The sequence below is a fragment of the Aquarana catesbeiana genome, linkage group LG08, assembly GCF_042186555.1.
Source record: "Aquarana catesbeiana isolate 2022-GZ linkage group LG08, ASM4218655v1, whole genome shotgun sequence".
Lineage (NCBI taxonomy): Eukaryota > Metazoa > Chordata > Amphibia > Anura > Ranidae > Aquarana > Aquarana catesbeiana.
The window spans coordinates 126,038,256-126,060,912 of NC_133331.1; the positions used below are offsets into that span (position 1 = coordinate 126,038,256).

At 41.7% G+C, this 22,657-nt stretch overlaps 1 protein-coding gene across 2 annotated transcripts in view; it reads left to right on the top strand.

Moving 5' to 3' along the window:
* Positions 1 to 22,657, top strand: part of LOC141106017 (lysosomal acid lipase/cholesteryl ester hydrolase-like) — a 97,825-nt gene that overhangs the window by 55,146 nt on the left and 20,022 nt on the right. The window contains exons 5-11 of one of the 2 annotated variants that reach the window (XM_073596357.1): positions 1,404 to 1,602; positions 2,259 to 2,368; positions 6,144 to 6,280; positions 7,118 to 7,264; positions 12,550 to 12,621; positions 14,785 to 14,853; positions 17,956 to 18,138. In XM_073596357.1, coding sequence (XP_073452458.1) covers positions 1,404 to 1,602; positions 2,259 to 2,368; positions 6,144 to 6,280; positions 7,118 to 7,264; positions 12,550 to 12,621; positions 14,785 to 14,853; positions 17,956 to 18,123 — 902 coding nt within the window. In that variant the 3' untranslated portion in view covers positions 18,124 to 18,138. Of the gene's footprint in view, positions 1 to 1,403; positions 1,603 to 2,258; positions 2,369 to 6,143; positions 6,281 to 7,117; positions 7,265 to 12,549; positions 12,622 to 14,784; positions 14,854 to 17,955; positions 18,139 to 22,657 lie in introns of those variants that run through there. The other variant, XM_073596356.1, reaches the window with a different exon arrangement.

Genomic DNA, 22,657 nt, shown 5'->3' on the forward strand with positions numbered 1-22,657 from the left:
GGGTTCTAAAACTGGTTGGGGTTTAAAGTAAGGCATTTTCTTAATGTATAAAAAATCTTATATATAGCAACATTTCTTTTAAAAGACAGGTCTCAAAAGTACTAAAAACACATAAAAGAACTCTAAAAACACAAGTGCAACAGCTGTAAATTTGAAGTTAATACTTTTCCCAGTTAACGCAGAACAAAACGCTATTTTTATTTTGGGGAGAGTAAGGCAGGGTTATAATTCCTGTCTGTTTTTTTGTCATCTGTGTCCCATTAGGAAGATTTTTATTCACTTCCTGTTCCATAGCCAAAACATGAAATGAAAGAAATCCCTCTTAAGGGAGGAAACTCCTGGTTGTCACCAGGACTAGTGTCCTCATTGAAAGATGTACCATCTATTCCTGTTCTGATGACAACCGAAAGTTAAGAAGCACAGAAAGCAATAAAAACTTGACAGATGTTCTAATCCATCGCCTTTAGGAGTAATTTAATAAAGATCCTAATAAAAAATATCATTAAAATTGGAAGCGTGGAAATACTTTCTTTCAATAAAATCACAAAAATAATTGTATACCTATGTGATATTTATGTAAAGGAATTAAATGTTCTGATAAGAAAATATTAAAAATATTAGTTTTGGGTGGGGGTGAGTACATTTGTATGTCTCAGCAAAGGGAAAGAGGGGTAGGTGTGTATGTTTGTTACCCTTTCAGTGTTGTGCATCTTCTTATAGCAAGTTCTTAGACTGCTAATTTAAAATACATATTTAGCTTGAGCTGTCACAGCCAGGGCTTTTTTTCAGCGGGAACGCGGGGGAACGCATTTCCGGCACCTCTTGGACTGACTGTATGTAATGGCAAGGGGTGCTAGGGTGTGCTGCAGGGTATTAATGCTCACTGCCGGGGATCTATTTTTGTAAGGGGGGTCTATTGTTGCTGGTAGGGGATCTATTGTTGCTGGGGGGGTCTTATGTTGCTGGGGGGTCAGTTGCTGCTGAAAGAGATCTACTGTTGGGGGAGGGTTCTATTGTTGATGGCAGCCAGACAGACTATTAACGCTGGCTGTGCGGAGATCTGTTGATGCTTCCGGGAGTCTATTGTTGCTGGCGGGGAAATTTTGTTGTGGGTGGTACATTGGTGTTAGGGGGATCTATTGTTGCTGGCTGCAGGAGATCTATTTTACTGCTTTTCTTGATATCATTACCAAATTCCATACAAATTACTTAGCACCTCAAAAATTATACTTGGTTCTATATTGTTTAAAAGGGACGGTATTGGGAGGTGGGTAGGGGCGGAGAAAAGGGGTGACTCAGAAAGGGGGGGTTCCTGCACCTATTGTCTGAGAATAAAAGCCCTGGTCACAACCAAAATTTTCATATTAACAATTCTCCACAATAACATATTTTTGATCTTCTAGGTGGTAAACCTGTAGTATTCCTACAACATGGCCTGCTTGCGGATGCCAGTATCTGGGTCTCTAACTTTGAGTACAATAGTCTGGGGTTTATCCTGGCTGATGCTGGCTATGATGTCTGGATGGGAAATAACCGGGGCAGCACATGGTCCCGGAAACACAAGAGCCTGTCACCTGAAGATCCCAAATTCTGGGCCTTTAGGTGTGTAAGCATGCTATAATTTATTTCACTCTGACTATCATTTATAATTATTTGTGAGGTTTATATTTATAATAGGTTTATATTTATTTGTAAGGAGCAAAGGCAAAAGTGCAAAATGCAGAAGCTAACTAGAATTCACATAGGAACCAATAGGAATTCACTTTGCTAAATCCACACTAGTGGATATCATATGAAGTCTGATTGGTTTCCAGAGCAATTGCACTTTGAACCTATAGATCAGATAGTTCTTTTTTGCATTTTTCATGTATAATCTTGATGTTGCCATTTTATTAGTGTGTTTTCAATTTACTACTTAAACCATGGCTACTTTCATAATGTCTTTTGCCTATGCACAGTCAGTTTTCAAGCCCATGACTGTTAATTATAGAAACATATTCAACAAATAGTGCAAGGAGCAAAGTTCTAAGAGCAGAATACGATAAACCAGAGAAATTGATCATACTTCACTTTACTGAACCACGCTAGTGCAAGATGAAATCTGATTGGTTGCTCTAGATACTAGACTTGGCTCCTGCCACTCCATTAGAATATAGTCCACAGAGCGTTAGGTATGTTATAATGACCTTAAAGACTAATTCAAACCTAAAATAAATGAGAGTTGTGTAAGTTCTATTCTCTTTTCTTTTTCACCCCAGCTTTGATGAAATGGCAAAGAAAGATATTCCTGCTGTTATAGATTTAATTTTAAAGACAACAGGTCAGGAACAAATATATTACATCGGCCATTCTCAAGGAACCACTATAGGTGAGTTTTGATTCATGAGTGCAAGTTACTTGTACAGTGCCTTGAAAAAGTATTCATACCTCTTAAAATTTTCCACATTTGCTCATGTTACAACCGAAAACATAAATGTATTTTATTGGGATTTTATGTGATAGACCAACATAAAGTGGCACATAATTATGAAGTGGAAGGAAAATGATAAATGGCTTTCACAATTTTTTACAAATAAATATCCGAAAAGTGTGGTGTGCATTTGTATTCAGCCCTCCTGAGTCAATACTTTGTAGAACCACCTTTCACTGCAATTACAGCTGCAAGTCTTTTTGGGTATGTCTCTACCAGCTTTGCAAATCTAGAGTGACATTTTTGCCCATTCTTCTTTGCAAAATAGCTCAAGCTCTGTCAGATTGGATGGAGAGTGTCTGCGAACAGCAATTATCAAGTCTTGCCACAGATTCTCAATTGGATTTAGATATGGACTTTGACTGGACCATTCTAACACATGAATATGCTTTGATCTAAACCATTCCATTGTAGCTCTGGCTGTATGTTTGGGATTGTTGTCCTGCTGGAAGGTGAACCTCCGCCCCAGTCTCAAGTCTTTTGCAGACTCTAACAGGTTTTCTTTTAAGATCGCCCTGTACTTGGCTCCATCCATCTTCCCATCAACTCTTACCAGCTTCCCTGTCCCTGCTGAAGGAAAGTATCCCCACAGAATAATGCTGCCAACACCATGCTTCACGGTGGGGATGGTGTGTTCAGGGTGATGTTCAGTGTTAGTTTTTCGCCACACATAGCGTTTTGCTTTAAGGCCAAAAAAATCAATTTTGGTCTCATCTGATCAGAGCACCCTCATCTACATGTTTGCTGTGTCCCCCACATGGCTTCTCGCAAACTGCAAACAGGACTTCTTATTACTTTCTTTCAACAATGACTTTCTTCTTGCCACTCTTCCATAAACGCCAGATTTGTGGAGTGCACGACTAATAGTTGTCCTTTGGACAGATTCTCCCACCTGAGCTGTGGATCTCTGCAGCTCCTCCAGTTACCATGGGCCTCTTGGCTGCTTCTCTGATTAATGCTCTCCTTGCCCGGCCTGTCAGTTTAGGTGGACGGCCATGTCTTGGTAGGTATGCAGTTGTGTCATACTCTTACCATTTTTGAATGATGGATTGACCAGTGCTCCATGAGATGTTCAACGCTTGGGATATTTTTTTATAACCTAACCCTGCTTTAAACTTCTCCACAACTTTATCCCTGACCTGTCTGGTGTGCTCCTTGGCCTTCATGATGCTGTTTGTTCACTAACAAACCTCTGAGGGCTTCACAGAACAGCTGTAGTTATACTGAGATCAAATTACACACAAGTGGACTCTATTTACTAATTAGGTGACTTCTAAAGGCAATTGGTTACACTGGATTTTAGTTAGGGGTATCAGAATAAAGGGGGCTGAATACAAATGCACGCCACATTTTTCAGATATTTATTTGTAAAAAATTTGAAAACCATTTGATATTTTCCTTCCACTTCACAATTATGTGCCACTTTGTATTGGTCTATAACATGAAATCCCAATAAAATACATTTACATTTTCGGTTGTAACATGACAAAATGTGGAAAATTTCAAGGGGTGTGAATACTTTTTCAAGGCACTGTAGATCTATGCCTGTTCATGTTTAGGTTTCATTTATGAAAAGTGATAAATCCTCTTCCTTTCCAGCAGGCTCTCCTATTATAGGCTTATTTAGTAAGCAGAGATTTGTGTTAATGTACAGATTGCAGTAACCTGCAGTGACCAGACAATTCAATTTACAAAATAGTCAGAGTAAAAGATGACTTCTGATTGGTTGCCAAGAAGTACTGCACTTTGTACATTGATAGTTACTATATTAAAATAAACCAGTAACAAACTTTGGCTTTTTAAAATAGGCATATGGGAAAATAATTTTTAAGCCAAGGTTGCCTTCATGTCATAATGGTCACAAAACTAGAGATATAGGGAGATGGTGCATATCTAAATTTTAACTTTCCTCTAAAAGCTGTGCCTGTCCTCATCCTATCTCTGTAGCCGCTCTGTTTCCTCTTTAATATGATGGGAGGTCTCAACCCAAAATGATACTCAGAGGGAGGGAGGGGTGGGAGTCTAGAGCTTCATATGTATTCAGCTGCTCAAATCTCTGGATGTACTGATGATACCACTAGAGGTTACCTTCCGTTTATACATTGTCGGGTAGCTGGCCTTATAGAACATATAAATTGTAATGCCGCATACACACGACCGGACTTTCCGGCAGAAAAGGTCAGACGGAATCATTCCGTCGGACATTCTGATCGTGTGTGTGCTTCATCTGACTTTTTCTTTCTCAAATTCTGACGGACCTAGAAATAGAACATGTTTCAAATCTTTCCAACGGACTCAGTTCCTATCGGGAAAGCCGTTAGTCTGTATGCTATTTCCGACGGACCAAAAACAACGCAAGGGTAGCTATTGGCTACTGGCTATTGAACTTCCTTTTTCTAGTCCCGTCGTACATCATCGCGTTCTAAACGAACGGACTTTGGTGTGATCGTGTGTAGGCAAGTCCGTTTCAGCGGAACTCCATCGGAAAGACCGTCAGAGTCTACTCTGATGGAAAGTCAGGTCCTGTGTATGCAGCATCAGACTACAAAGCTTATTTTTTGTCCAGTGTTCACACTTTGTTTTTTGCAGTTTGCACATAAAAACCTTGACCCATCTGGGTAGCATGAACAGCTATTGGCAGGACCTTGTATTTGATTATGTTACTGTATGCTCATGAGTTTGACAATCTAGAATATTTTAATTCAATGTATAAGCTGCCTGGGTTCTTTTCCACTGGACTAAAAAATGTGTACTAAACATATCCAAGTAGAGGTCCCAAATAGTATGGGTAGGAGGGCAAAGCATGATTAATGCACAAGATTTCAGCCAGACCTGGCTAGTGCATAAAATGTTGCACTATTTGCAACACGTGTGTCGACACGCATTGGGGAGGGGACAGGATGGTATAGGGGACAGTACACACGCTCTCTGAGCAGCTGTCATAGAGCAAAAATTTTTTTGTAAACATTGTTTGCTGTAGAGTGGTGCGCTGGAAGCACCATGAAAGTGTGAGTACCCTGATTTTTTTTATCTTCAATAAATTAGCGTTTAAACGATAACACTATCTAGCCTTTTTTACAATTTGATTCGAGGAGCACCTCAGTGGATTAACCTGGGGAACCCAAAGAGATCATAATACTCAGAGCTCAGTGGTGGTTCAGCTGCTTTTTAAGACTAAACTTAGTTGTGCGGTCACATACCCTGAGGTGAGCACAATCACACAGGGGGAAACACACGTTTGAAGTCACTGTGAATTTGTTTGGAGCACCACTACAAAGTCACATCGTTGGTTATCATAGCACTTTATATTTAACTACCTTCACTGTGAACTTGCTCTTCATAGGACTTTTTAATTGATTTACTTTCACTGTGAACTTGCTTGAAGCACTGTTATATTACATATATATTTGCATTTATATATCAGTTTAATTGTTGATTGTATATATGCAATTGTCGATAGCTTATCTATTTGATCATGCTATTATACCACTAATCTATTATTGTTATAATAGCACTTTACAGTATCTTATTCACCATTGCATTGGTTTATGTTATACATGATATTAAGTACACATTCACACAGCGCTGAATGTATTTGTTTTATTTAAGTAGTTCAAATAATTACTTGTGATATTTTGAATACTGCTTAACATTGTTTTTTTTCTCTGTCTAGCATTTATAGCATTCTCTACTATGCCCGAGATGGCCAAAAAAATCAAAATATTTTTTGCCCTTGCTCCGGTAGTTACTCTTCAACATTCCATTGGTCCAATTGCAGTTTCCAAATTTGTGCCAGGCTGTCTTATTAAGGTATGACAATAGAGGAAGGATGGTAGTTAGGCCATATATTTTGAGGCGCCTTTTTGAGTAACAGTATAGTCTATGTTGTTTCACTGATACCAGTCAGATTACATCTTTAATTCTTTGTTTGTTACCAATTACAGTTTTGAGCACTATTAGCTGGTATATCGTAAGCCCTATAAGTGCAATTTGTGATAAGCAAAATTTTGGTAATTTTCTGTGCAAGCACTAGAGGACATGAGGGCCACAGTTCAAAGCTTGGTGTTAGATGCCTCCTAACCAGATAGCAAGCAATTGAACTTCAAGTTTGAAAATGACTCGCTAAGCTAATGCTAGACTTGCCAGGCTTCACAAGTTTGTTGCACAATTTCAGCAAGTCCGCATTGCATGACTCCAGATCAAATTTCTTTGCAAACATTCTGCTAGTCTGTTGCCTGTTCTGGTTCAGTTATTCTGACTTTACCTGCTCCATGCGTGTCCAATGTGTCCAATGACTCAATATTAAAGAGAAAGAATTGAAGCTAGAGATAGCCAAGCACCGGTAATTTCAGAAGAAGATCAACAGTGGAATCTTAGCACAGATTTCCTTTCAGAATGCATCACTGTCTTCAAAGGGTGAAATCCACCTCCAGTCTAGGTAAGGGGGTGCAATCTTCACATTGGAGTTTCTGCAGACTGCTCTGTTGCAATACGAAAACCTAAATTATGGCAAGAATCCTCTTTAAATGTAGGCTTATTGTTGACTGCACTCCTGCTTTTTTTTTATATAAATATATTTTCCTCTGTAATATATATCAGCTATGTTGTGAACATTCATTTTCATTTTTTTTCTTTTTTTTCTTTTAGGAAATATTTGGTGACAAGGAATTTTTACCATCATCAAGCCTAATCAAACTGCTGGCTGATAAATTCTGTAATCATCCTGTGCTGGAAGAAATATGTGGCAATATTTTCTTCATCCTGTGTGGATTTAATAAGTGGAACATGAATATGGTAATTGTAGTATTGTAAAAGTAATCAAATGTCAGGATATTGGCATCAACTTAGACACTGGCTAACTATGGGAAAGTAGGGCCAAGATACATGTTTGGGATCCCACTAGCATGATGACATTCCCCATGCTCTGACAATGTCATGTTTTAACAGCATCATTTCATTGTATAGTCCTCTTAAAAGGGAGCTCCAGGCTCCTTCAGAAAAAAATAAGTCGGCATCTATAGATACTGTAGCTGCTGACTTTTATTATTAGGACACTTACCTGTCAACGAAACCAACGGTGTCTTCACCCGAGCCGATTTTTCAATTGCCTCTCAGGTGCTGCCGCTGCCATCTCAGGTTGGGGAAACCGGCAGTAAAGCCTTGCAGCTTCACAGCCACTTCCCTACTGAGCATGCTCGAAGAGTGCACTTTGTGAATGGCCCGACGGCGGGGGAAGGAGGAGGGGGGCCAAACTTCCAGATGAGTTTACTGCCACAAAGTCAGCCATAAGTGCCAATTGTGGCAGAAGAGGGGGGCAAATAAGCAAAGCTTCCTGTTTTTTGGGTGGAGCTCTGCTTTAAATGGAATTTATAATGGGTTTACAAGCGCTTGAACACATACTGTATATATAGGACCAGAGGGTATCATAACAGTCTGCTCACATATAAAAAGGCCAATGGACAGCTGAAACTAATAATAGACATAGGACTGCAGGTTTTATACCACCCAAAGCTCTACAATGCTTCTGGGCTCATGGAGCTAGGCCAAAATGTATTGCGATTCTGAGAAAGCAATAAAATTGTTTTCTCCACAGCGACCATAAACCCTGGAGCCCCTAACCATGTATATATGAATACCTAGGTGACATATACACACTGTCCATGATCTTGCCAGCAAGTGCTTTAGAATACATTTATATATAGATGATTCTTATATATATATATGTATGTGTGTGTATATATATATATCTTGAGTCATTGCTCTGACTCATCCAGTTCTCTTTAAAGTTTCACTCACTTTGATCTATCTAATCTGAACACCTGGGAGGGAGAGAGAGAGCAATAAAAAGAAGCCTAGAGCTCCACTTGCTGGCTGAATAAATCACTACAATTTAATTACTACAAATTTCTATATTTTTATGTGCAATATGTAAATATTATATTTTACCTGATATTGGCTAAAAAAACTGAACATAATAAAGAAAGGAAATATCTAAAAAAAATAAAAATAAAAACATTCCTTTCCTTTAAAGGATAAGTACAGCCAAAGCTTGTTCTGCACATCTGTAACCCATTTTTGTCAGCTGAAGCCCTCTGTCAGCTTAAATCACAGAGCCAGTCCCGGATGGTGAAAGATCATGACCATATGGTCAGTATCCACCTAGATGCCTGAATCAGCATCTGGCTCAGCCTCTCATTGATCTGCTGAGAGCCTGAGCCAGCCACTCCCACCCCCTCCACAGCCCAGCACTCCAGTGAGCACTGGAGGAGCAGAACAGAGAGCGATGACTGACAGTCATCACTCTCTGCTCACTGAAGACTGAAAACTAAACAATCATTGGTTATGTGATTAAGATCAATCAGTTCCCAGGCTTAGAGCCAGCAAGTGACAACTGCAGCATTGGATTCAGGGGCGTAACTAGAAATCACAGGGCCCCATAGCAAAATGTTGTATGGCTCCTCCTCCCCCTGCAAACAGCCCCCCCCCACAAAAAAAATTAACTAATGCCATTGAACAACAGATTACCACACTCATGTGGCACAGTACCGAGGCAACAGCTTATATTCATTTCGAACAACAAAACAAAAATTTGCTATCATAAAATTATAGTGTAAGTAAAATCAAAAAAGTTTTTTGCACCCCCACAACTAACGCCCCAGGGCTTGTTGGGAAGAGGCTCTTGTCCCCATCTGCACGGGGACAAGGGGCTTTTCCAAGCACTGTGCAAAACAGATGAGTCTGTCTCCCACTCCCTTCCTACCTCCTGTCCAGACTCCAGAGCCTCCTCATGTGCCGAAAACGATATCCCTTCACAGGCGCGCTCGAGCGTTCTGCCCCACCCACTCTGCTCCCGCCCACTCTCCTCTCTGCTTCTGCCTCCTGCTGTATGCAGCTGCGTGTGTCGGGACACGGCCGGACTCGCGGGGCCGGGAGGCTTAACAGTAAACTTACATTCCTCATCCTCACCAGGCATAGTTGCCAACATTGTAAAAAAATTATAGGGACACTTTTTTGTCTGTGGGCGGAGTCTTATTATAATTAGGGGCGGGGCATTCCTTTGTAGGTTTGGCCTAGTGGGGAAAGAAAAATGCGGCGTGCAAAGCACGCCGTGGGGAAAATGGGCATGGTTTAAGTGTAATATTGGGCAAGGCTTAAAGGGGCGTGAATCAAAGCGGGTGTGGTTAGAGTCTGACATGAACGAGGGATGGAGGGAGAAACAAAGGAAGAAAGAGAGAGAGAGAGAGGAAGGAAAAAAAGAGGAATGGAGGGACAGCAGGCCCAGATCCTACACCACAATAGAAATATGTGTATTCCAGAAAGTTTAACAATAAGCAGATACTCCAAACACCTGGTGTTAGAGCTTCAATCATCCCGCCACCATGGTTGTTATGGTGTCAAGGTGATTGAAGCGCATTATTTCTATTATTACATTGTAATATAAAATGAAATAGTTCAACTCACCATAATGCAGTATCAGAATCAGTGGGAGCTCTGAGCATGTCACTTGCCATGTCGCCTGCCACCAGATGCCATCAGGTGTTCCCAGCAGAGTGCTTCTTTACATTTCAGGTGTCCCCAGCGGAGTGCTTCCTTACATCTCAGGTGTCCCCAGCAGAGTGCTTCCTTACATCTCAGGTGTCCCTAGCGAGAGTGTTTCCTTACATATCAGGTATCACTGTCCCCAGCCAGCGGAGTGCTTCCTTACATCTCAGGTGTCCCCAGCGGAGTGCTTTCTTGCATCTCAGGTGTCCTCAGTGGAGTGCCTCCTTACATCTCAGGTGTCCCCAGTGGAGTGCTTCCTTACATCTCAGGTGTCCCCAGCGGAGTGCTTTCTTACATCTCAGGTGTCCCCAGCTGAGTGCCTCCTTACATCTCAGGTGTCCCCAGCAGAGTGCCTCCTTACATTTCAGGTGTCCCCAGAGGAGTGTTTCCTTACATCTCAGGTGTAACTGTCCCCAGTCAGAGGAGTGCTTCCTTACATCTCAGGTGTCCCCAGCGGAGTGCTTTCTTACATGTCAGGTGTCCCCAGCGGAGTGCTTCCTTACATCTCAGGTGTCCCCAGCGGAGTGCTTCCTTACATCTCAGGTGTCCCCAGTGGAGTGCCTCCTTACATCTCAGGTGTCCCCAGCAGAGTACTTCCTTATATCTCGGGTGTCCCCAGCGGAGTGCTTCCTTACATCTCAGGTGTCACCAGCGGAGTGCTTCCTTACATCTCAGGTGTCCCCAGCGGAGTGCTTCCTTACATCTCAGGTGTCCCCAGCGGAGTGCTTCCTTACATCTCAGTTGTCCCCAGCGGAGTGCTTCCTTACATCTCAGGTGTCACTGTCCCCAGCCAGCGGAGTGCTTCCTTACATTTCAGGTGTCACTGTCCCCAGCCAGTGAAGTACTTCCTTACATCTCAGGTTTCACTGTCTCCAGCCAGCGAAGTGCTTCCTTACATCTCAGGTGTCACTGTCCGCAGCCAGCGGAGTGCTTCCTTACATCTCAGGTGTCACTGTCCCCAACCAGCGGAGTGCTTGCTTACATCTCAAGTGTCCCCCCCCATTGGAGCCCTTCTATATCCCAGCTGGCCGGCTACAATAGAAATTGAGCTGCGGCACCGCCCACCCCTTTCCACAACAGGTCACAGATGACAGACAGACCGGGGGTGGGCGGTGCCGCAGCTCTATCTCTTTCTAACTCGTCTGGTCTTCTGGGACATTTTCTCCGCCAGCCGTGGACCTCTAGCGGTGGCGAAAAATCGCGAAAAAAGGTGATATCTATTGGCAACTATGACCGGGCCCCATAGCGCCCACGTGGGTCGCTATGGTGGTAGTTCCGCCACTGATTGGATTATTGCTGCAGCCATATACTGTAGGCGAGTACATGTGTTTTATTCCTGCACTTCTCCTTTGAAAGGTGATTATTATATAAACTGTAATAGCCCATTTACTTTAAGGTTCCTGAAGAAGACGTTGCCACTATTTAAGATTTTAGCAGTGAAAATATGTAATTTCTTTCCCCAAGACTTCAAAGTCAGTGTAATACACAGCCCATACTCTATGGGAATTCTTAAATTAGATAGAAGGTTGACCAGGGATTTATCTGATCACCGGTATGAAGTTTGTGGGGGAGGAAAAAAAAATGAAAAAACATTTGTTTGCTGGCTTAAAGCAAATTGGACTTTGCTTGTAGGGGTTGGTTTTCAAACTCCTAAAACTCACACTCTTACACAGAGGTTGACTTGTCTTTATTCAACCAATAATTTTATTAGGCTGCAAACAACTAGTATAAAAGATGCAACTACTAGTGATGTAAAAATATATATAGCACGATGGCTAAATAAGAACTCTGATAAGCCCATACTGTAACATACTAACATACTGAATTTTAGAAAAATACTAATCTTTTCTGTTGTAGAAAAATTTAATCTCACGTCCATTAAGACAATACAAGCTTAGTACAGTGCGCTATGATCTGGGTTGTCAAGCAGCTGGACCTAGTGGAATGGGGTGCGCACAGGGAACATGTATTATGGTATAACTAAAGACAAAACATTTGTTTCATTTTGGATAGAATGTAGAGGGATTAGAACAGCTGTCAGGTTTTCATTGCTGTGTCCCCATTAGGGAGATTCACCCCCTCTATTTGTTCTGGTGGTGGTTATCAAGAGTGAAGAGGAAAGAAATCCCACATTTTGGGCTCTAATCAGAACAGTAATAGAGGGGAAATCTCCCAATGGGGACACTAGATCTGATGACAACCAAGGATTCCCTCACTTTGGAGGGATTCTCTCTCACTTCCTGTCTGGCTACGGGACAGGAAGTAAAGTCTCCCCAATCAACAGAACATGGATGGCAAAAAAAAAAAAAAAAAACTGGCGGGGGTTTTAACCTTCCTTTACTCTATTCAAAATTCTGAACATTCTGTCCTGGGTAACCCAATGGAAGTGATAGCCTTCAAATTATTAGGTGTAGTGCAAGAAAACTACCAAGTGTTTTTATTTATTGATTTTAGTTTTTTATTTGAAAATCGTTCACTTAATTATACAGAATTTCCTATCTAAAGTTCTTTATGTATTACTTGTTTGTGATTTGCAGACTCGGGTGCCTGTGTATTTGTCTCACTGTCCTGCTGGAACATCTGTACAAAATATGCTCCACTGGTCACAGGTATTATAGGACATATTTTATATAATCAGTAAGCATCTAAACAATGCTAATGCAGGTATAACTGTAGGATTCCAACAATGCATATGCCAAAAAGCTTTCACTGTATGGTATATTGGATGCATTTTATTTACAGTAGATGCTGCAATACTGTTTACCTATTCCAGTTGTAATGTGTATAGTGTGGTATCTCATGACTTCCAATCCAAATCCCTCTTTGCTTTTCTCACTTGAGTAAACTGTTGGTTGCTGGATTACAGCATTTTATACACTCTTGCTTTTACATATTTATTAAAGTATAACTAAAGACACAGCTTTTTTTTTTTTTAGCTATCTAAATGAATACAGTAGTACTAATTGGTATTTTTGGAAATGTTTACACATGCTCAAAGCCTAACGTAAACCTGTTGCCTGCTTTCACCCCAGCTTCTGGAGTGCCTTTTAATCCCCAAACATCAGAGCTATTAGGGGTGTTATTGACAAAAACTGAGGTATGGGAGTCAAGAAGACACAGGCCATATCTCGATGACTCTGGGCTTTCAGGGCACTCAAGCAGAGACCTAGTAATATACACCCATCAGCCATAATATTATGACCACTGACAGGCAAAGTGAATAACATTAATTATCTCCTTGCAATGGCACTCTAAAACCGGGTGGGATATATTAGGCATGGTCATGTTGTCCTTGAAGTTGATATACTGAAACCCCAAAAAATTGGCAAGCATAAGTATTTGAGTGACTTTGACAATGGCCAAGTTGTAATGTCTAGATGACTGGGTTGGAGCAACTCCAAAACTGCAGCTCTTGTGGGATGTTCCTGGTCTGTAGTGGTCAGGACCTCCTAAAAGTTGTCCCAGGAAGGAAAACCGGCAAACTGGCGTCGGGGTCATGGGTCACCAAGGCTCATTGATGTATGTGGGGAGCTAAGGCTGGCCCCTGTAGCCCAATTCAATAGAAGAACAAATGTAGCTCAAATGGCTAAAAAAAAAAAAAGAGGGGGGGTTTCTGATAGAAAGGCGTCGAAACACACAATGCATCACATTTTGTTGCATATGGGGATGTGTGTACATAGACTGGTCAGGGTGTCCATGCTGACCTTTGTCCATAGCCAAAATTGCCTATAATGGGCACATAAGCATCAGAATTGAACCATGGAGCAATGGAAAAAGGTGGCCTGGTCTTTATGAATCACGTATTCTTTTACATCATGTGGATGGCCAGGGGTGTGTGCTTTATTTACTTGGGGAAGAGATGGAACTAGGATGCAATATGAGAAGAAGGCAAGCAGTGATCTGCTACTGATGGCTTGGTGTCAGACACCACAGCGTACCTTTAGATGTCTAGTGGCGCCAATGCCTCAATGGGTCAGGGCTTTTCTGGCAGCAAAAGGCGTATTTATTCAATAATAGGTGGGTGGTCATAATTTTATGGTTGGTTGGTGCATGTAGTTATTTGACCTTAGTTGTATCGAGAATGTTAAACTAACAAAGCAACAGGTTTCCTTTAAGGTAGCCATACTGTGTCTGAGCCAGTTCCCATAAGAATGCAGGGCATTTGCATATTGACCAGTCATGATAGAAACATCATGATGAACTTCTCGTCCTGCTGAAATTGATGATCAAGTGACCATCTAATATTTAAAGGCAGAGGTAGAACTGTAATGCTGAAGCCCCATAGCAGAATCATTGTAACATCCCGAGTCCTCAGTCTACTGTATTCATAGTGCCTGTGCTGACGTGCATTGGGCTTGTGTCAGTGACATAAATTTAACAGCAGATTGAGACACTTCTGAGATCATTCTTTGACAGGTGCATTTGACCTGCAATTGACCTCCTTCTAACTTGCATTTTACATGCTTCATGGGGTGTTTTGCATTCCCATTGACTTGTATGGAAATGCAAAATGCATTTTAGATTGAACAAAAGCCTGTCGACATGGGCCATAAAACTTCCAGTAATTGGATTGGTTTGTAGAAGGTCGGGGCTAACTGGTGACATTCTTATGCAGTTGAATTGTATTGAGCCATATTTTAGTAATTACGGTACATTGGTTTCATAGCTGCAGATTATAATTGCACAGCGTAAGGAATAAAAGGATGGATTTATCATTGCCTTAGTACCCAATGAATGTATTCAGCTAAACTAATTTTTTAACTTCTACTCAGGCCCTGCATTCAAGCCAGCTGAAGGCTTATGACTGGGGTCGAGAAGATAATATAAAGCATTACAACCAGGTAATAATATCGATACGATGGAGTAAAGTGTGGGTTTTTGTCATTACAGATAAACCATGATTACAAGTTGTACATTTGTTTAAGGCTGGTCATACATTTTACAATCAGATCTTTCAATTGCTGAACAATCCCCTTTAGATTTTCAAACACTATTTAATGTAAGGCAGCCTTTCTTAACCACTTAAGGACCAGCCTCGTTTTGGATTTTAGGTGTTTACATGTTTAAAACAGGTTTTTCTGCTAGAAAATTACTTAGAACCCCCAAACATTATATATGGTTTTTCTTCTAACACCCTAGAGAATACAATGGCGGTCATTGCAATACTTTTTTTTGCACCGTATTTGCGCAGCGGTCTTATAAGCGCACTTTTTTTGGAAAAAATTCACTTTTTTGAATAAAAAAATAAAACAACAGTAAAGTTATCCCAATTTTTTTTTTATATTGTGAAATATAATGTTACGCCAAGTAAATTGATACCCAACATGTCATGCTTGAAAATTGCGCCCGCTCGTGGAATGGCGTCAAACTTTTACCCTCAAAAATCTCCATAGGCGACGTTTAAAAAATTCTACAGGTTGCATATTTTGTGCTACAGAGGAGGTCTAGGGCTAGAATTATTGCTCTCGCTCTACCGGTCGCGGCGATACCTCACATGTGTGGTTTGACCACCGTTTTCATATGCGGGCGCTACTCGCGTATGCGTTCGCTTCTGCGCGCGAGCTCGTCGGGACAGGGGGGTTTTAAAAAATTTTTTTTTAATTTTTATTATTTATTTTACAATATTTTATTTATTTTTACACTGTTTAAAAAAAAAAAAATTGTGTCACTTTTATTCCTATTACAAGGAATGTAAACATCCCTTGTAATAGAAAAAAGCATGGCAGGACCTCTTAAATATGAGATCTGGGGTCAAAAAGACCTCAGATCTCATATTTACACTAAAATGCAAAAAAAAAAAAAAAAAAAAAAAAAAGAAAAAAAAAAAGTCATTTAGAAAAATGACATTTGAAAAAATATGCCTTTAAGAGGCGTGGACGGAAGTGACGTTTTGACGTCGCTTCCGCCCAGCAGTGTCATGGAGACGAGTGAGCGCCATCTTGGCCTCACTTGTCTCCAGACAAACCACGGAAGAGGACGCGATCGCCTCCGCCGCTACCGACGGCTCCGGTAAGCGGCGGAGGGCACCGGATCGCGGCGGGAGGGGGGGGGCCCTCTCCCGCCACCGATAAAAGTGATCTCGCGGCGAATCCGCCGCAGGGACCACTTTTATCTGAAAGCCGGCCGCCGCACGAAAACGGGGATACCGGGGTTATGGCAGCTAGCTGCTGCCATAACAACGATATCCCCGTTCAAACTTAGGACGTATATAGTCGTGCGGCGATCGGGAAGTGGTTAATCTTTTTAACACAGGGGAACCCTTTGAAACATATTTCATGTCAGGGAACCAATGCTAAATACTATCTCTAGCTCATGATATATTTATGTGGTTAGTAAGTTGTAAATATAAAAATATAGAAAGTGGCTATAGAAAGAAAAAACATGTTTCAATAACAAACATAATATGGGACAAATAACAATAATTTTCAGAAAAGAAACACAGACAATAAAAATTGTAGTGCCCCCTACATTGCTGGTCAGTGGAAAAGTTCCTTCTTACATTGGTAGTCAGTGTAGTGTCCCATACAGTACATGGTGGGCAATGGGAGAAGGACACCTTACATTGTCAACCAGTAGGAAGACTGCCCCCTTACAGACAGCTAAAAAGATAATTTACGTATATCGGTGGTTAGTGAGGGTTAGGAGTCGTTCATTGTGAACCACTAGCAACCTCTGGAGGAACCCCAGGATTCAACAGAACCCTGGTTGAGAAACCCTGCTGTAAGGACCTACCTAAACTATGCACTCAGTCTCCATGTAGTTAGGCAGTCCTTTGTACTACCTACTTTTTGGTATACAGTGCTTAGCATAAATTAGTACACCTCTTTTGAAAACTAAGATTTTAGTCAATATCTCAATGAACAGAAGAACAATTTCCAAAATTTGGACAAAACTGAGTTTAATAGAACATTTGTTTAGCTCATTACATGAAATTAAGGTTAATAATATAACTTAGATTACAAAATCTTCAGTTTTATTTAAATTACCGTATTTATCGGCGTATAACACGCACTTTTTTCCCCTTAAAATCAGGGGAAAATCACGGGTGCGTGTTATACGCCGATCCCCTGCGATCCTGGGCTGACAGATGTTCAAAATCGCCGACCGCGATTTGAAAATGGTGCCGCCGGCGCCGAAATACACAGAGCCGGCCTTCTGCTCTTCTCGGCCACTTTCGGCTTCACTCGAGCGCCGCCCGAGCCTAGCCGAGTGTACTCGGCTAGGTTCGGATAGCTCCGCTCACAGTCACGCCCATCCCGGGCGGGACTACGAGTGGAGGCGAAACGAGAGCCGCCGAGAAGTGCCGAGGACCGGCTCTGTGTATTTCGGCGCCGGCGGCGCCATTTTCAAATCGCGGTCGGCGATTTTAAAGCTCAGGTTCGCAGGGGATCAAACTGCGAGCGGCAAGGCTGCACTGGGGCAAGGCTGCACTGGGATAAGGCTGCAATGGACACTGGGGAAGGCTGCACTGACAAGGCTGCACTGACAAGGCTGCACTGACATGGCTGCACTGGGGCAAGGCTGCACTGAGAAGGCTGCAATGATGGGCATTTAAAGTTTTTTTTTCCTTAAAATTCCCTCCTAAATTGGGGTGCGTGTTATACGCCGATAATTACGGTAGTTGATGCAAAAATGAATACACCCCACAACAAAAACTACTTTATCTAGTATTTTGTATGATCTCCATGATTTGTAAGGACAGCACCAAGTCTTCTAGGCATGGAGTGAACAAGCTGATGACATATTGCAACTTCTATCTTTTTCCATTCTTCAAGAATGACCTGTTTTATTTATTTATTTATTTATTTCAGGTACTTATATAGCGCCGTCAATTTACGCAGCGCTTTACATATATATATATATATTATACATTCACATCAGTCCCTATACCCTCAAGGAGCTTACAATCTAAGGTCCCTAACTCACATTCATACCTATACTAGGGCCAATTTAGACTGGATCCAATTAACCTACCAGCATGTCTTTGGAGTGTGGGAGGAAACCGGAGTACCCGGAGGAAACCCACGCAGACACAGGGAGAACATGCAAACTCCAGGCAGGTAGTGTCGTGGTCGGGATTCGAACCAGCAACCCTTCTTACTGCAAGGTGAGAGTGCTACCCACTGCACCACTGTGCCGCCATATTTAGAGCCTGGATTCTGGATGGAGAGTGATGCTCAACTTGTCTCTTCAGAATTCCCCATAGATGTTCAGATCAGGAGACAAATGAATTAATAGTAAAAAGGTCTGGTCTGAGCATGTGGGCCCTTTACAAAATAATCTAGAGTGGTGACTGGGGACAAAGAGAAGGCAAATGTATTAAATACTTTCTTAAGCTCTGTATATTCAAAGGAGCATTGGGAAGCTCAAGTCCATAAAGGGGATGGTATTGATACAGCCTCAAATGATCCACAATGGCTCAAAAGTGTGGTCCGTAAATATTTAGACAGAATAAAGGTGGATAAAACACCTGGAGCAGATAGCATCCACCCACGGATCCTAAAAAAAATTGAGCTCTGTCATTTCAAAGTCATTGTATCTCATTTTTAGGGACTCGTTAATGACTGGAATAGTACCACTGGATTGGCGTAGCACCAATGTGGTGCCTATATTTAAAAAGGGATCAAAGTCTTTACCAAGTCCAAGTACCAAGTCTTTACATAGATGAGTTCTTGCTGGAAAAATATATTTTAAGCAACAGACAGCATGGATTCATGAAAGACAGAAGTTGTCAAACAAATCTGATTTCTTTTTATGAAGAGGTAAGTAAAACCTTGGACAGTGGGGTGGCTGTGGACATGGTATACTTGGATTTTGCAAAAGCGTTTGACACAGTTCCCCATACACAGCTAATGTGTAAGGTAAAGTCTACAGGTTTGGAAAGATCAGTTTGTAAATGAAGAAAAAGACAGAATTCAGGGAGTAGTGGTTAAAGTGGTTGCAAACCCACTTTGAAAAAAAAAAAACTAACACCTGCAAGACAAAGGCATAATGAGCTAGTATGCATAGCATACTAGCTCATTATGTAATATTCACCTGAGATCGAAGTCCTCGCTGCAGTGCCCGTACACAGCACCAACCGGCGACATCGCTCCCAGGGGTTACTGCGGCTCCGGCGCTGTGATTGGCCGGAGCTGTGATGACATCACTCCTGCACAAGCGCATGGGAGCCGCCGGTAATGGCACGCTCACTGAAGCAAATCACACGTACGTGCCATTGCTTCAGTGCGCATGTGCCGATGATGTCGGCACATGCAAATACAGGGGCTATCACCTAAACCGTGCAGGTTTAGGAGATATCCTGGGTAGCTACAGGTAAGCCTTATTATAGGCTTACCTGTAGCAAAAAGTGGTCTGTAAGGGTTTACAACCGCTTTAATGATTCATAATCTGTATGGTCCAAGGCAGGGATAGGCAACATGGTGCCCTCCAGCTGTTGTGGAACTACATTTCCCATGAGGCATTGCAAGGCTGGCAGTTATAATTACTCCCAGAGGCATGATGGGACTTGTTGTTCTGCAACAGCTGGAGGGCCCCAGGTTGCCTACCCCTGGTCTAAGGTTATTAGTGGTGTACCCCCAAGGTTCAGTGTTGGGACCCTTACTTTTCAATATCTTTATAAATGATATAGGGTCTGGGATTAAAAGTACCATTTCAGTCTTTGCAGAAGACACTAAACTTTGCAGTGGAATAACGTCCTTACAGGATGTCTCCAACTTACAAGCCGACCTCAATGCTCTGTCTAATTGGGCGACTATGTGACAGATGAGGTTTAATTATTATGCACTTGGGGGATAAGAATATGCATGCATCTAGGAGTACAACTGGGGGGATCCATAGTGGAGAAGGATCTGGGGGTTTTGGTAGATCATAAGCTTATTAATAGCATGCAATAATAAGCTGCAGTTTCGAAAGCGAGCAAAATCCTTTCTTGTAATAAGAAAGGTATGGACTCCAGAGAGAGAGATAGATCATTTTGCCCCTGTACAAATCATTAGTAAGACCTCATCAGGATTATGCAGTTCAGTATTGGGCACCAGTTCACAAAAAGGATATTTGGGAACTGGCGAAAGTGCAGAGAAGGGCTACCAAACTGATAAGAAGCATGGAGGAGCTCAGCTATAAGAATAGATTAGAGGAACTTAATTTATTCTCTCTTGAGAAGAGGAGATTAAGGGGGGATATGATCAACATGTACAAATACATAACGGGTCCATATAGTGAACAGGGGACAGGGGGGCACTCTTTACGTCTAGAGGAAAAGAGATTTAATCTCCAAATACGGAAATGTTTCTTCACAGTAAGAGCTGTGAAAATGTGGAATAGACTCCCTCCAGAGGTGGTTCTGGCCAGCTCAGTAAGACAAGTAAAAAGGCGCAAAGCACAATTACCGTCAATGAAAAAACGATTAGTCCAAAAACTTAAAATAGACTGGAAAGATGCATGTAAATGTTCATGCACATATGTTGGGAGAATATAAACGTAGGTCAGTCAGGGCAGCCACCAAAGGAGCCAAAAGCGGGATCCAGCAAGCTAAAAACAACAACAAGGAGAGGAGCGCCTCTGAATATATATCATAAACACATTTTATTAAAACAGCAATATCCACTCACATAAAAGTTGGAGAAGTTGCATTCAGGTCAGTTGGCTGAGCTTGAAGAGATGCAGTGGAACTACAGGTCACAGCGGTTCCTGCAGGGCATGTGAAGTCCAGGGAGGAAGGATGAGCTGGTACAGCCAGATGCAATCTCTTGCGGTTATCAGTCCAACGCATATCCTGCTGTATTAGGAGCCTGGTGGTGTCCTGGATGTCAGGATAAGGGTTCCAAGTAGTAAAAAACAGGGGAAGGGGGGCGCCAGAGCAACCGTTCGGCCGCCCTGCCGCTCACCGCTATGTAGTAAAAGCCTCTGGAACATGGCCGACTGTGTGGAAGATCACAACGAGGCTTGGGGAGCAAACAGAGCGTGGCACCCGGTGATGACGTCACACATATGCGATGCGTTTCAGAATCGGCTTGCCAGCTCAGTAGATTGCTTTAAGAAAGGCCTGGATTCTTTCCTAAATGTACATAATATAACTGGCTACTAACATGAATTGCCTCTCTGGGGATCAGGGAGGAAATTTTCTCCCTGCTGTAGCAAATTGGATCATGCTTTGCTGGGGTTTTTTGCCTTCCTCTGGATCAACTGTGAGTATAGGATTGTGTATATGGGATTGTATGTTTTTTTATTTTTTTTTTTTTTATTGGTTGAACTAGATGGACTTGTGTCTTTTTTCAACCTGACAAACTATGTAACATACTTGGCCACTGGATCACTTTCACCCTGATCTTCTTCAGAAATGTAACAGTGGCCTTAGATGTGTGTTTTGGATGATTATTATGTTGGAAAAATGCACAACAACCAAGGGCACAGAGTGATGGTAGCATCTTCTCTTTCAATATAGAGCAGTACATCTGTGAATTCATGATATCATCAATGAAATGCAGCTCCCCGACACCAGCAGCACTCATGCAGCCCCACAGAAGGACGCTGCCACCACCATGTTTCACTGTAGGCACCATTCATTTTTCTTTGTACTCCTCAACTTTGCGGCGCCATACAATTTTGAAGCCATCAGTTCCAAAAACATTTATCTTGGTCTCATCACTCCAGAGTACAGAGTCCCAGTAGTCTTCTTCTTTTCTTTTTAAGCATGGGCCTTGGCAAATCCTAGGCAGGCTTTTTTGTGCATGGGCTTTTGGAGAGGCTTCTTTCATGGATGACACCCATGCATGCAGTGTACATCGTATTGTGTCAAGGGAAACAATCGCCCTAGTTTGGCTTTCTACTTCTTTAGCTAACTGCAGTGAACTTGCATGGCGATTTTCTTCAACCCTTCTCATCAGAAGACGCTCCTGTCGAGGTGTTAACTTTCACGGAGGGCCTGGATGTCTCTGTTTGATAGTTGCAGTTCCATCTTTTTGTTAAATTTTTGTATCACTTTTGCTACAGTATTCTGATAAGTAAAGCTTTGCTGATCTTCTTGACCTCCCTTGTGTAAAGAAATTATTTTCTTTCTCAGTCCTGTTTAATGAATAATTAGACTCACCTGTAGTTGAATTCTTGTTAATTAGGATTTTGTTGTCTAAAATTTAGCTTTGCTTCTAAGACTTTCATTGGGGCGTCTTCATTTTTGAAACATGGTCTTGAATGAATTTGTTAGTAAAAATACTTGTGTGCAAATTAACAAATCTTGGTTGTAATCAATGGCCCACATTTGTGGGAGTATTTTGTAGTATAGTGTCCCATAGAAAATGTTGACTGAAAGTAAAGTAAAGGTTTTCTGACAAATCTGTTGGGTGTACTAATTTATGCTAAGCACTGTACAGTATATACAGTATATTGCACAGTCAAGTATTACTATGTGTGGTTAACTTTGGAATGATTGTAGAAAGATCATTCCCGCTAAACATCTTTGTAGACAAATTGCTTTGAAAAATGATTGTGTACAGCTGGGATTTTTCCAGATGTTTTCTGTGGGATGATCAATCTGTTGATTACTTATTATCTTAAGATAATCAAACAGTTAAAAACAAGACCCATGTCCTGTTCCTATACTGAAATAGTTCCTTACATGCTTGCTAGGACCAATTGTATTGGCTT